We start from the raw sequence: 13,365 nt of genomic DNA, 5'->3' as shown, positions 1-13,365 counted from the left end.
AGCCCCGGAATTACCAGCCGATTCTGTATCGTGGATTCGTGGCACCGCCGCCCTAGCCCTGCTCCAGGACTTGCCAACCAAAATACGTACTCACCTCCCCTATCCCCGTTCTTTTGGGCACGATATGTTGTGTATGCATCTTCTGGATTGGCATTTTGGGAATTTGACTGTCACTGACGGTGCACCGCTCTCGCTGCGATATTGGCATTCTTTGTGATCGGCGATGATGTCGAGGGAGTGCTGGGGCCCTGTCCCTGATGTCTTGGCATACTACCCGCCGGTCCGTGAACCTCCTCCGAAAAAGCGGCATCTAGCGATGCGTTGCCAACAACGTGCTCGGAGAATACATAAGCAGCGATCAGCCGTAAATATAGTGAATGTGAGTGTAATCATCTCAAAGTACCATCTTGGGCCAACGAATCCTCCAGTCTGCTTGCAAGCACCGGATGAACGGTTCTACTGTGATAACTTCTTGCTGCGCCAATGAACCGGCACGGTGCAAGGCACCCCAGGTGACAGGAGGTGGAACGCCGGCTTCAGAGCAGAAGGCGACATTTTGGGACATTTTGACTTGTCAGGGTCGTTTCGATTCCTGCCGAACAGTCCAACTCCACAATTCGGGTTGCTGGTAATTAACACATCCTGCACAGGGTGCTGCCGTGCAATCTGGCAGTAAGCTAGCTGTTTGTCAGGAGTGCACATGTAGTACCTTAATTACCTCCGGAGCAGAGCGACTTGAGTCCAGCGCCTAAGACGCATTGTCTTGCCGCCCCCTACCGTTATACTAAACCCCAGGTTCTTCATCGGATGTGAGTTTCGAAACTCAAAACAGGGGATCCTCAGCGCGCTTTGCATGGCACGTGGAGCTGGGGGCAGCTGAGGCCTCGAGATCAAAAATGGCCGTTATTTTCCTAGGTTCCTTGGCTCCGTATATGGCTCCCCGTTGTACATGATGTACCATACTTGTATCCGTACTGTTGGCAACATGCCCAGGCACCTATCCAGCGTTATCCACATGGTCCAAATCTCTTCTTGCGCAGCGGGACGGTACACAGCAGCCCGCCGGCTTCGTCACATCTCCGACCAGTCCGAAAAGAGCACCTGGGGATACATGTCACGAGTCCTAGCGCGCACCGGATCGCCGTGGTAGTGAGGGACGTGCTTGAGGGGGGAATACAAGAACCACACGTCGGATTCACTCGACAGCGCACATTTGTTCATGAAGATCGTTGGGATTTGGGAAACACTTCCTGTGTTGCGGCGCATTTCACGGATGAAACGGAGGGCCTGGCGTGGCTTGGCTGTACTGTACCTGGGCATTGTCAAACATGACAGGACGAAAAGAGCATGAGATGAGTGGGTGACAAAGGTACGTACAGCTTTTTTTTACCAGCCCAGTGCGAGTAAGCGGTTCGCGCACTTAGTACTTAACATTGCCTGTTGTGGCGACAAGGAACCCTTCTTAGCTTCAAGGTTGCCTTCCAAAGGGGACCGGTCAATAATGTGAGGGGAGCGGGAGGTAGTCATCCAAGAAACGACGAGAAACTGAGCGGGAGCCACAAGGCCGCAACAGGCAGGGAATTCTGCCGGGAAAGGTCAGAAAAGAAATAGCACGTACTACATCACGTAGACGGTCTTGACAAGCTTACCTACATATCATCAACCACTCCTGCACAACAAGCAGCGGGTTTGTCATGAAATCGCAGATATGAAGAGAAATAGCGGAGTCCACTCTCTGGTGGGGAAGATTTGAAATCGTGTTTGGGCCGAGAGAATTTCTCATCGAGCTGTCGATGACCATTCCGTAGACAGGTACTCGTGCTATCTATAACCCTGTGATTTGTATAAGAGGGGAAGAGCCGTTCTCAATCATATGAACACAGGTCCAGAATCACCAACGACGAAATTTGATATACTGTGCCTAGGTTCTGTTTCTGGCAACCCAGAAGGGCCTGGAAGTCAGTTTCGCTGCGTGGATAGCTATTGCGTCCCGGTCGTCTCTCACTCGCGGCTCTTATGCTTTGGTGGATATGTCGCGCCCGTCGTCGCACCTCCTAGGAGCCTCGGCCTCGCATCTTGCCATGGAACTTTATTAGATCCCCTGATATACTGCAGAGAGCGGTCAGTACCAAACCCGAAGCCCCTGGGCAACAACTTTACCTGCCTTAGGTATGATTCACAGAAACAAGCGAACGTGGATATTCTTGATATTCTCAGGCGGTCTTCATGAAACTTTGCCGTGGCCGAATTGCCACTTTGGAACGAAAAGCCGTGATGTTCAGCAGCTGGCAGGCTGTGGCAGCTGACCGAATCGGCCCTGTCTTTCGATAGACCCCTCTCGGAGCTCCCAGGTCAAGCTCATGTACGTATGTATGTACCAGGTGGTATGAATGCGTCCATACTATTTGTACTTGCCTTGAACAAATTCGAGGATATCCGACCATCCTGTCGATCCGTTTCCGCTCTTCTGTTGCCCTTCCAGATCAGCACTATCAATAAGAAGCGACAGAGTCTGTAGACGTAGATAGCGTGGCCCAACCAAGTTCGGAAATATGTGTTTCAGATCACATCGCCGCTGGATGCTACAATTCTGCTGCCCCAGGCATTGTGGCCGGGATCCGAGAACAGCGATGCCAACTAACGTTAGGTGAACTCGTCGAATTAATAAGGCATCGTTATGAGGCCAATTGGGTTCCTGGATCCCTTTGCGAGGAAGGATGCACTGCTGAAATGTGGTTGAGGTACGGAATAAGTATGGTCCGTATGGATGCCTAACTGACTGAGATGGGTTTCCTATGTATCAAAATCCTTTGTCGAAGAGCATGCGCCTGGGATCTGACATAATGTCAAGAGGTTGAGGCATGGATTGGGGTCCGACGCGATTACTCCGTACGGACATCGACATTGGAACCCAGCCCGTCGTTCTCAGGCGGGTGCGACACAGAGGCCGTCGAAAGTTTCAGTACACAGAGACGGGAGTTGACCATTCCCAGCCGTTCTTCTTTGGGGGTTCCCTTCTTTGGGGGTTGAGTGGCTGAAAAATGTTTAGGCGCTCAGTCTTGTGGCTGCCAATGCCCATCTGGTGAGTGGTGAGTGATGAGTCTGACCCTGGGCGGGCCTGGAAGGAAGCAAACGACCAGACGACCAAGGGCTTTTGCTATCGAGGTCCAAATCTTGGCGCCCCACTCATCCCGATCTGGACATATACCCACCTTTCCACTGTTATACTCTCATTGTACACACTCGACGCGACACACACAAGATACTGGGCTAGGGTTAGTGGTTAGGGGCTAGGATTACTGGTTATGGATTAGGGTCAGGGTTAGGGCTTCGAGTTAGAGTGAATATATGGATGAAAACGTTGCGAAAATGCATTTGTTTTGAATGATTTTTGAGTGTGGTTTTGAAGTTGAAAATTGCAAAGTTGAATTTGCTCTAACAATTGTGGGGTGAGAGGATGCGGGGCGTCCAGTTTCCGGGACTGCAATCTCCGAAAATTTTGGACCTACATAGCAACAACCCATCAAGGAGGCTCGGGAGGCTAGATCGAGTCTACGACCCGCCTTTTTTAGCCCCACAAAAAGTGGGGCCTCTCCCGGACTGCAGGAGCTGCAGGTAACTTAGCGGTGCAAGTATTTCGCCCAAACCGCCGGAATTCCATGTCACTCGGCAAGAACGACGCGTGAGGGCAGACACGCGGCCGTCCGCTTAACGTTCCTTCCGAGGCCAAGGAACACCAAGAATGGAATCACCCACGAGTTGATTTCCTGTAATCTGGTAATAAGCTTCAGCCTTGCTCATTGTTATTAACCACGCTAGATTCGCCTTCAAAGGCTTGAGTCCGCCCTGCAGCTGAATTTTGGCTTCTTGGATCGCTAAACAGATTGAATTCCATACCCGGTACAGTACATCCATCATGGCACACCATCTGAATCCAAAACTCGGCATCTGGCGCACAACAACATTGCAAGCTGCGAAGGAGCAACAAAAGATCTACGCCGGCGGAGGCACATCTCTTGCCGGCCAAAAACGGGCTCGCGATGTTTCGATCCCCGTGACCGATCAAAATGATGTAGGGACCTCAAGGAAGAAGCATCAAGGTTTTGGTGGCAACCTCCCCAAGGGGCCTCCGAGGCTCACGGCAAGCCGAATTGAGTACGCAGACGGTTTCGCTGGGAGGGGTTTATTGTCCGAGTATTCGCAGAGACAAGCGTTCGCTGCCACGCCTGCTTCAACAGCTGATCCGTTGCTGTCCTTGTCGCACCCTGCCTACGGACTCCCTCGTCAGCTCGTAGCAAACTTCGCTGCCTTGGGAATAAAGAGCATATACCCTTGGCAAAGGCAGTGCCTGCTTGGCCCAGGCCTCTTACAAGGAGAGAAGAACCTAGTCTATAGCGCGCCTACTGGCGGGGGCAAGTCTCTTGTCGCCGATGTCCTCATGCTGAAACGGGTCCTCGGAGACCGTGACGCTAAAGCAATCCTGGTGCTTCCGTATGTTGCGCTTGTTCAGGAAAAGGTCCGTTGGCTGCGCAACGCCGTCAATGGCATATCTCGCGAGTCCCTCGAACAGAAGCAACAAGATCAACAGAAGCTATGGGCCCAGCGGGCAGACAGAGACGCCATCCGAGTTGTCGGCTTCTTTGGTGGGAGCAAAATCAGGGCTACATGGGCTGATTTTGACATCGCGGTCTGCACTATAGAGAAGGTAAGTGCCGCTCAAGAATCGAAGAGATGGCAAGACCTGACCGCTTCAGGCAAACTCTTTGGTAAATGCGGCCATAGACGAGTGTTCGGTTTCCAAGCTACAGGCTGTGGTTCTGGACGAGTGCCACATGATAGACGACGGCTATCGAGGCTATCTCCTAGAGCTTCTCGCCACCAAGTTACTATGCCTTGATCAGCCTATCCAGATCATTGCGATGAGCGCAACGTTAACGGTATGTGGCGGTATTTTGACTTTCGCTGGATTCAGCTGCTGATGGGAGACGCAAGAACATTGAGCTCTTGAAGAATTGGCTCCATGGCCATTCCTACGAAACCCATTACCGACCCGTTCCGATCGAAGAACATCTAGTGTACGACGGGAAGGTATACGCTGCAGGAACCACTGCCAGTCTGTTGAAGACGGTGACGCAACTCGACTCGAGGAGCCAACCGAGCCAATCAATGGTGCAGCCTGTGAGGATCATTCAGCCATCCGAGCACAAGGAGCTAAAAGACGTAATGCTGAATGCCGTTGTTGCGCTGGCGAACGAGACTGTTAGGGCCGGCTACGGCGTGCTCGTCTTCTCAAGCAGTCGTGCCGGCTGCGAGTCAGATGCAGCCCTGATAAGTCGGGCATTGCCAGCACTCGCAGAAGTTGACCTTGCCATCCAAGAGAAGAGACTAGACCTGCTCGGGGATCTCCGGAGTCTGAATCCCGGGTTAGATCCAGTACTGGAGCAGACAATTCCGGCCGGCGTAGCCTTCCATCGTACGTGTCCCCTCTTGAACTTCCCATGCCGCTCTAACAGACTGGTTCTAGATGTAGGGTGATCTGAGCTTTCCATTTGCATTAGAGGTTAACTTTTCAAGGCTGGTCTTACTACCGAGGAGCGCGAGCTAGTTGCAAGAGCGTATGATTCTGGCGTGCTCAAAGTTTGCGTAGCAACTTGCTCTCTAGCTGCTGGCATCAACCGTGAGTTTCGATGCTGTCAAAGGCCGGGATGACCTTTTGCTAACGTGACCATCACGCTAAGTGCCTGCAAGACGAGTTATCCTTCACAATGCCCGCATGGGCCGTGACCTCGTCGGTCCTGCCATGCTGCAAGTTGCACCACCCTTCTATTTTCAAGTTACATCGCTCTGACATTGACGCAGTCGCCAAATGCGCGGGAGAGCAGGAAGAAAGGGCAAGGACGAAGTGGGCGAGACGTACCTCTGCTGCCGGAAGAACGACTTGGAGGCTGTCGTCGACCTAATGCACGCAGAACTCCCCCAGATTTCGAGCTGCTTGATATCAGACAAGCGTCGTATCCAAAGGTCCTGCCATCTGCTTCTGGGTCCCAAGGGCCCCCGCTAATATGACTCCAGGGCTTTACTAGAAATCATCGCCATCAGACTGGCAACGAGCCGGGAATCTCTTGACAACTACATGAGCAGAACCATGTTAGCCTACTGGGCTGACCCTAGCTCGATCCAGAAAATCGTCGAGGCGAGCCTCAATGACCTTCAGAAGATGGAGTTCATCACCGTTGACGATTACGGAGGCTTCCACGCCACACGTCTCGGCAAAGCCATCGTCGCATCTTCGCTCGACCCTGAAAACGGCACTTTCATTCACAACGAGCTTCAGAAAGCTTTGCAGGCATTCGTAATGGATGGCGAGATGCACGTCCTCTACAATTTCACCCCAGTCAGTGACCTAGGAGGCGTCACTATCAACTGGCGAGTGTTTTGGAACGAGATGCAGCAGCTTGATGACAGTAGTCTCAGGGTAATGAGCTTTCTCGGGCTCAAACCTGTCACGGTAAACAGAATGTAAGCGGCCGGAAAGCTCCGGTGCGTGATTTCAGCTGAACACAACCTAGGCTTTACGGGGGAGTCCTGAGCGAAACGACGACCGAGGAAAAAGAAATCGCCCGACGCTATCATCGGTTCTATCTTGCCCTGCAACTGCGGGACATTTGCAATGAGATGCCCATCCACCATGTCGCACAGAAATATGATATGCCGCGCGGATCGGTTCAGACTTTGGCGCAATCCAGCCAGGGATTCGCTGCGGGGATGATCAAGTTCTGCGAGACGATGGGTTGGGGGCAAGTGTAATCTCTCCAACTTCCATGCTGGATACAATGCAGTACTGACCGCCACGAGTGCAATGGCTGCTGTGCTTGATCACTTCTCGGACAGACTCAAGGCTGGAGCTAGAGCAGACCTTCTGGCTCTCGCTAAGATCACGTTCGTCAAGAGCAGGACTGCGTAAGGAGCTGCCACAAAGTAGCCAGCCAACGATTAAGGGCGAAAGCTGACGCTTGACAGGCGCATCTTCTGGGATAACGGTTATAAAACAGTAGCAGCGGTTGCTAACGCGGATCCGAAAGAGCTCCTCCCCATCCTGATGCAGGCGCAACCAAACAAGGTGAGGCTAGAGGCGAGGGATGAGCAGAAGTACAAGGACAAACTCTTGGCAAAAGCAAAGATCATTGCGGATTCAGCGAACAGATTATGGCGTAAGATTCCCTGCAGCCGGCGTTTCTTTTATTGTCAGATGCTGAACTCGGTATGCCCTCCAGAGATCGAGATGCAAAAGGACCTCGAGGAAGAGTAGCCAGCCTTCCGTACGATCCTCTATGAGGTTTACTCGGCCTCTACCGACTGGGTAATTTGCCAGGCAGCGCAATTCATGCGAACCCCGCAAAGCTCGATATCACAAAGATCATTTCACAACTGATAGTTGGGATACACAGAACAAAACGATGCACGAACCTGCGACAATATCGAACTGCAATGATGCTGCAGAGCTGTACAGACTATGACATGCGATTGGGCAAGCTCGGCACAATTGACCCAAGAGCATCTGGTGGAGAACACACGAAGAGGAACTGATGAGGGGGTCGTCATTGTCGGTTTGCAGACTTGGGTGCCAGAGGGGGTTTGCAGATTGCCTAGCATGCGGGACAAGACCGCCCTGCAGCGCAACACCTGGCCATCGCAACCTCCACCGCTTGGCTCAACCGTGCCCCTTGCGCGACATGCAGTGATTACCTGCTGCTGTGAGGTTGTGCTTACTTTGTTCCTCCCCTGCTACTCCAATTAATATAACAGGAAAGGATAATCCAGCTTCACGAGACGTCGTTTATTTCGCCAGAGCGCCGGTCCGTAGGGGTCAAGCTATAGGCACCGCTACCTTGTCACCTGCCCGTCAAATTCCCGGCCCGTCACACTTCCATTCCTACGTTTCTGTTGGATGGCACCGCAGCCGCAACACCCGCATGCGCCAACCATGTTGAGCCTTCTTCTGCGCCGACAAAAAGAGGCGGCTCGTCGACCACACCACTAACTCCCACACTTGACTTTGGGCAACCATCTCACAATGCGTGGGCCATCGATACAGGACAGTCCCGCCTATCATTTGAGAGGACAGCCCTGTGGCTGCCTGGTCAACTCCCACACCGCGAGGCCTTGGCACCACCTTCGTCGCTCGTCGCGGGAACCGTTTCGGTCTAGCTAGTCCCTGTAGCGACGCTTCTGCGTTAGATTTATTTGGCCCAATCCCATCAAGCGGGAGGCGAGTGGCTTTGCCGCCTTTTGCAACGACAGAGTTGCTTTTCAGATCTCAACACTGGTTCGTGGTAGCGCTAGGCCATGAGATTTTCCACTGTTCTTCCCTTTTCGCATCTTCGTTGGCTGGGACTATAATCTATCATTGCGCCGTCGTTGTCCCTCGCACGAACATCGTTGTATGTGTGTGTGCATTTTCCGACGCATCACCCCGCAACGCATAGCAACGGGCAATGACGGAGGAAACAAGCAGAGAGGGGTCGGGTACGGCCACCCCCGTCCCCGCCCCTGCCCCCGAACGCAGTGAGAGTGCGGGGCGAAGCAGCAGCGGCAGTGCCAGCGGGAGCCAGAGGAGCGGCGGGGGCTCAAGTGCTAGCCGCCCGAGAGCAGACACGGAGCGGACTCTGGACGATGTCATGCGGGAGCCATCCACCACCGTCCCCGACGTCGTCGTGCTCGATTCGTTGCCTGAAGGTCCCAGACGCAAAGAATCTCTCAACCCGAGAGAGGATTTGTGGCTGTCCACCGCCGACGGGTAAGTTGCGTCTCTCCGCCGTGCATCGGCCCCACCCGCGGCGCATGCTCCGTGGGCCGTTGGCGTGTTGCCCGGGCATGGATTGCGGCTCGGCCCGCAGTTTTGTTTCCAAGTTGCTTAACTACCGTGCCCGGTATTTCTCCGTGGCCTGCACCGCCTGCTCTACCTGATTCACCATCGTTGCTAATGCCTGGCATGTAGACGTTACAATTCCCCAATCATCCCCCTCCGCGTAGGCGAGCCGCCCCGTGTCGAGACCTTCTATGTATGCAGATAGCAAATGTGTCTTTTTTTACTCTACTGCAGCGGTACTCACCATGGCCGCAGGTGCACAAACATATCCTTTTGAAGTCCGAGTATTTTGAAAAGGCTCTCTGCGGCGAGTTTAGGGAATCTGACACCCAGTCCATCGACCTTCCAGAGGAGGACCCCGCTATCTTCCACTTTCTCGTCGCGTATTTGTATGAGGGTAGATATGACCCCATCAAGCCCGTTGCTTCCGTCTTGGGTATGTTACTTCCCTGCACCTTGAGCCCAGAACTTCTGCTGATTTGACACTGCGGCAGTTCCCGATCAAGATAAAGGCAAGGGGCCCGCCGGCTCCGACTCAGCCAGCGAGTCAGACTCGGACTCGGCAGCCTCCTTCACCTCCGATATAAGCGCCATCTCGCGGCGGCAGCGAGAGCGGCGCTATCGCCGTCAGCAACGTCAGTGGGAGCGTGTGAACCGCAAACATCCAGGCATGCACCGACCGAACTGCGTCTGCCCTACATGTCTAGCCGCTTCTGGTCCGCCTTGCTGGTCCTGCCGAGCACCACGTGCCCCCCCGACCATGCCCCCTCCCCCTCACCACCACCCGGGCGCAGTTCTCCTCGATCGAGACCCTCTTCCTCCTCGTCCACCTCGTCGCGGTGGCCCGGGGCACCCTCCCAGGCGACGCAATCACATCCAGCCTCCCATTCAACCGCCACCACCGCCACCAATAGGAAGGCCCATGAGCCCTCCGCACGCGCCCCCGCCTCCAGCATCAGGGTGGGAACCCAATTTGGGTCGGCTCTCGACCGAGGAGGACCTGCGCACCTGGCTCCAGGCGTACGAGCTCAACCTGGACGTGTACATCCTGGCCAACAAGTTCCTTTTGGACGGCTTCAAGCGCGAGATTGCGCGGTGCGCCGTCGACATGCTCGAGACGGCCGGCGCCGACGCGGCCGTGCCGCAGGTCCTGTTCCTCTGCCGCAAGCTGTACGACGGCCTGCCCGAGACGGACCCGCTGCTGCGCATGATCTCGGCGCGCGTCGCCTTCCTCCAGCCCTGGCGCCGCGCCCCGCCCGAGCAGACAAACGACTTTTGGCTGGGCAACCCGGAAATCGCGCCCCTGCTGCTCCGCGAAATGGCCGCCCGCCGCGAGGACGAGGTCGCCGCCGCCTACGGCCGCCAGCTCCCCAGCATGGTCCGCCCCTGGTACCTTGCTCAGGCCGGCGACCTCGACTTTGGCCTCCAGCCCATGCCCGGCCCGCCTCCCATGCCCCCGCCAGGCATGCCGCCCCACTTGGCCGGGGTCCCGTATCCGAATGGCCAGTACCGCGGTCCTCCAGGAGGCGGCAGGGCTGCGAGAGGGTGGTGAGGGAGGCAGGGAGGATGAGTCAATGTGGGATGGTCCGTCCGTCTAGTGGGTTATGAGTAGGGTTGACTAGGTGGATCCGAATCAAACTGGCATTTGTGCATTGTCTGTCGCTTCCATGTGCTGCTTGGTATTCGTTTTGGTTGCTTTTACCGAGTCTATAATGTTCTAGCTAAGGATAATGCCTAGAAAAGCTAGTCCTGGAAGCTTGCTACAAACTGCTTGTTCGGCTCGGACGTGAGAGCGGCATGAGATATGGTTTCACGAAGCATTCTGGACAGTAGTTCATTCTCATCGGCTTCATATATAATGATACACGCTTCACAGAGTTGATCTGGGTTGGGTTTAGCATTCCGCTGGATATTGACGCTGTAACTGGTTCCGCTCTTGTTCCTGGTGATTTGACTGTCCACCCCATTTCCCAATGATATATATGATCTTTACAACATGTATCGTGGCATACAGGAAGTAGGTAGTGCTTTGACCTGGAAGTCTTGTCTGGTCTCTAGTCTGTTCCCAACCTCTGTCAGTGCTCAGCTTCTGCATCCGTCATGGCATTGGCATCACGGAGTTTGAACAACTGTCTGATGACATCTTCGAGTTCCATGCCGGGCGGACAGTGACATTCGACAAGGCATCCAATGTTTGGCAGCTCCTCGTCGTCTCTGTGGGGTTCCCTCGAGGGACCGAAGGACATGTAGGTTTCGTCCCAGCATCTGGCCGCATACACGGGCACCTGGTTTCCCTTCAGCTGTTCGAGGTCATAAAGGTCATCCCAGTCCCAATTCAGTGCTAGTATCTCGGCCGCCTGCAAGAAGGGTTTCAGCTTGGGAATAGTGTGGAGGTGAAACGGGAAAACCATCTTCTCGCCCGAGAAGTAAATCGGCTGGTCTTTTCCCCATGACCATAAAAAGAAGCTTGCATTTCGCACCCAACCATAGTTTGGAATCGTGAGCAGACGGCGATGGGCTGCCCAGTTGGATATCATGCCGTTACTGTAGTTGTAGGTGGCCTCGGGCAGGAGGGCGGACACGAGGTTCGGAAACAAGCTGATGAACTCATACTCAAAGGCGAAAAGAGAATGCATGCTCAGGCAATCAAAACCGTCCAGGTCGGAGATCAGCCTTCGGACCAAATCGTGCACTTTCTCAAACCCTCCCGGACGGCTGAATGCAAAACCCAAACTGAGAAAGAGCTGTACTGTCAGCTTTCCCCTGGAGGGAAGCGGGATTCTACCCCTGTCTGCAGACTTGTCAATGTGCTCGGCTATCCGCCTCATATGATGGACATCCTCTGGGTACATCGTGTAGAACAGACCGTTGCGGAATGAGAGATCCATGGCGGCAGCGGCATACACCTCGTCGGCGGAGCGCCCGATGACGCCGAAGTCACCCATTAGAAAGACCTCTCGGAGAACTTCTGGCTTCCAAGAGAGGTAGCTGATTGCGACAAGGGCTCCGTTTGACTGGCCGAAGAGGGACCAAGCCTTGTTGTCCTCGTCAAATTCAGCCGTTAAGCATAGCCGAACGGCCTCCAGGTCCCGCACGATGCGGTCGGGGCGGAACAGTCTTAAAAGGTTGGCCTGCCTGCGAGGATTACCCAGGGCAAATAACTGGTCGGGAGTGAGCTGGAAGTGTCCGGTGCCCCGATAGTCCAGACACAGCACTTGGTAGCCACGGTCCAAAGCAACGGCAGTCAGGGGGTGGGTCCATATATCAGGGCTGCTCAAGCCAGGCCAGTCCCGAAGGTACACGAGATAGGGCTTCTGAGTACTAGTATCGTTGGCCGGACCAGTGCCAGTGCCGATTTGACGCGTCTCGATTTTTTCTACACTGCGACCGAAAAGCAATAGCGAGCCGGCGGCTGGGTTGCGGTAATCGGTGGGCACACGGAAAGTCATCCAGGTGGCACGGAACCAGTCTTGCTGAGTAGACGCTATCAGTGATGAGTGGACAGAATTCACATAGCTATAGGCGGAGGATGGTGTCTTACAGGGACTGGAAATCGAGATCCACTCGCCGCTCCGAAGTAGACAGGCAGGATAGATCCTGCTAGCATCGTCTTCGACACCGGCGGACATCTTTATCGGGTTGCACAGGTGACAAGGGCGGGACAAGACCTGAAGATATCGTAATATCTTGTGTTTGCTAGGGTGACTAAAAAACAGTAGATCTCATTTATCCATATCGAGCATCGACGCTTGACTGATTGGTATGTTATGCGGAGAAGACGAATAGTTGCGGCGGCTAGTTACATATGACGACCTGAAGAAGGTCCCCATGGTGCTCACGGCTGTTGTTAGGTATATGAGAGGCCAGAGGAAGGAAACGGCCTTGGACATGTATGGAGAAGGCAGACTCCAAACGGGGCAGCCCGTAGCTTCCTTGCATTAAAGGTAGCAAGTCTAGCAGGGCACGCGAGCCACGTTCAACCGTTTTGGAAAGAGCTCAACCTTAGAGGCTTGCTCAAGGGTCGAGTGAACGACGTTCGACACTGCCTGAATACCGTACTGGGCAGTCATCAACCACGCCCTTGAGTCTCGACACCCCACCGGGCACGGTACCTCACCGCGCATGTCTGTCGGGAGTCAATCGAAGTGATTTGTTGAATAACTCGCACAGTAACGCTACTGGTTCGTAGCCTGGAAGGCAATTCATGAAATGTGGCACATGTACCTCCGTAATTGGACAGTCAATTGGGCTGCAGTTGAAGAGGAAGGAAGGTGCAGTGTACTCCGTACGATGTCTCAGAGATGTTGACAGCCCAGCCTTAAAGTCCGGACTGAGGTGGGTCTTGCAGTGCCAACCTTAGAAGCCTCCAGGAACTTGAACCCTCTGCACAGTGCCCGAAAGTCCGGGACCGGAACCGGCCAAACTTGACGTCTGCAAAGAAACAGTGGGTCTGGCCCACTCAAGCCTTGGTCAAAAGCCTCGTTCTCCCCAAGTTT

General features: G+C 54.3%; 3 protein-coding genes across 3 annotated transcripts; 2 read left to right on the top strand and 1 right to left on the bottom strand.

The window, feature by feature from the left end:
* Positions 1–3,916: 3,916 nt before the first annotated feature.
* Positions 3,917–7,309, top strand: N656DRAFT_789996 (P-loop containing nucleoside triphosphate hydrolase protein; the record flags this gene model as incomplete). Its single annotated transcript, XM_064816829.1, has 11 exons — positions 3,917–4,705; positions 4,755–4,937; positions 4,993–5,460; positions 5,575–5,677; positions 5,739–5,792; positions 5,883–6,021; positions 6,073–6,519; positions 6,570–6,797; positions 6,856–6,960; positions 7,021–7,211; positions 7,275–7,309. 11 exons carry the CDS (start codon positions 3,917–3,919, stop codon positions 7,307–7,309), a joined length of 2,742 nt encoding a protein of 913 aa, XP_064669389.1.
* A 995-nt stretch (positions 7,310–8,304) lies between these two features.
* On the top strand, positions 8,305–10,683 carry N656DRAFT_123919 (uncharacterized protein). The gene is made up of 4 exons (XM_064808562.1): positions 8,305–8,797; positions 8,999–9,062; positions 9,125–9,305; positions 9,364–10,683. The coding sequence occupies exons 1-4, from the start codon at positions 8,496–8,498 to the stop codon at positions 10,419–10,421; spliced, it is 1,605 nt and encodes a 534-aa protein (XP_064669388.1). The 5' UTR covers positions 8,305–8,495; the 3' UTR covers positions 10,422–10,683.
* A 261-nt stretch (positions 10,684–10,944) lies between these two features.
* Positions 10,945–12,498, bottom strand: N656DRAFT_845660 (uncharacterized protein; the record flags this gene model as incomplete). Its single annotated transcript, XM_064819208.1, has 2 exons — positions 10,945–12,353; positions 12,411–12,498. The coding sequence occupies 2 exons, from the start codon at positions 12,496–12,498 to the stop codon at positions 10,945–10,947; spliced, it is 1,497 nt and encodes a 498-aa protein (XP_064669387.1).
* Between the last annotated feature and the right edge of the window lie 867 nt (positions 12,499–13,365).

This window comes from Canariomyces notabilis (assembly GCF_033297395.1).
Source record: "Canariomyces notabilis strain CBS 508.74 unplaced genomic scaffold N656scaffold_13, whole genome shotgun sequence".
NCBI classification, from domain to species: domain Eukaryota; kingdom Fungi; phylum Ascomycota; class Sordariomycetes; order Sordariales; family Chaetomiaceae; genus Canariomyces; species Canariomyces notabilis.
This window is presented reverse-complemented; position numbering and strand designations above follow the sequence as displayed.

What these genes read in the sequence shown, in the direction of transcription:
- N656DRAFT_123919 (XM_064808562.1), top strand. Translation starts at nt 8,496, where the DNA reads ATGACGGAGGAAACAAGCAGAGAGGGGTCGGGTACGGCCACCCCCGTC. An exon ending in CCCGTGTCGAGACCTTCTAT is followed by an intron (nt 9,063 to 9,124) that starts GTATGCAGATAG and finishes CCATGGCCGCAG; the next exon opens with GTGCACAAACATATCCTTTT. An exon ending in GCCCGTTGCTTCCGTCTTGG is followed by an intron (nt 9,306 to 9,363) that starts GTATGTTACTTC and finishes ACACTGCGGCAG; the next exon opens with TTCCCGATCAAGATAAAGGC.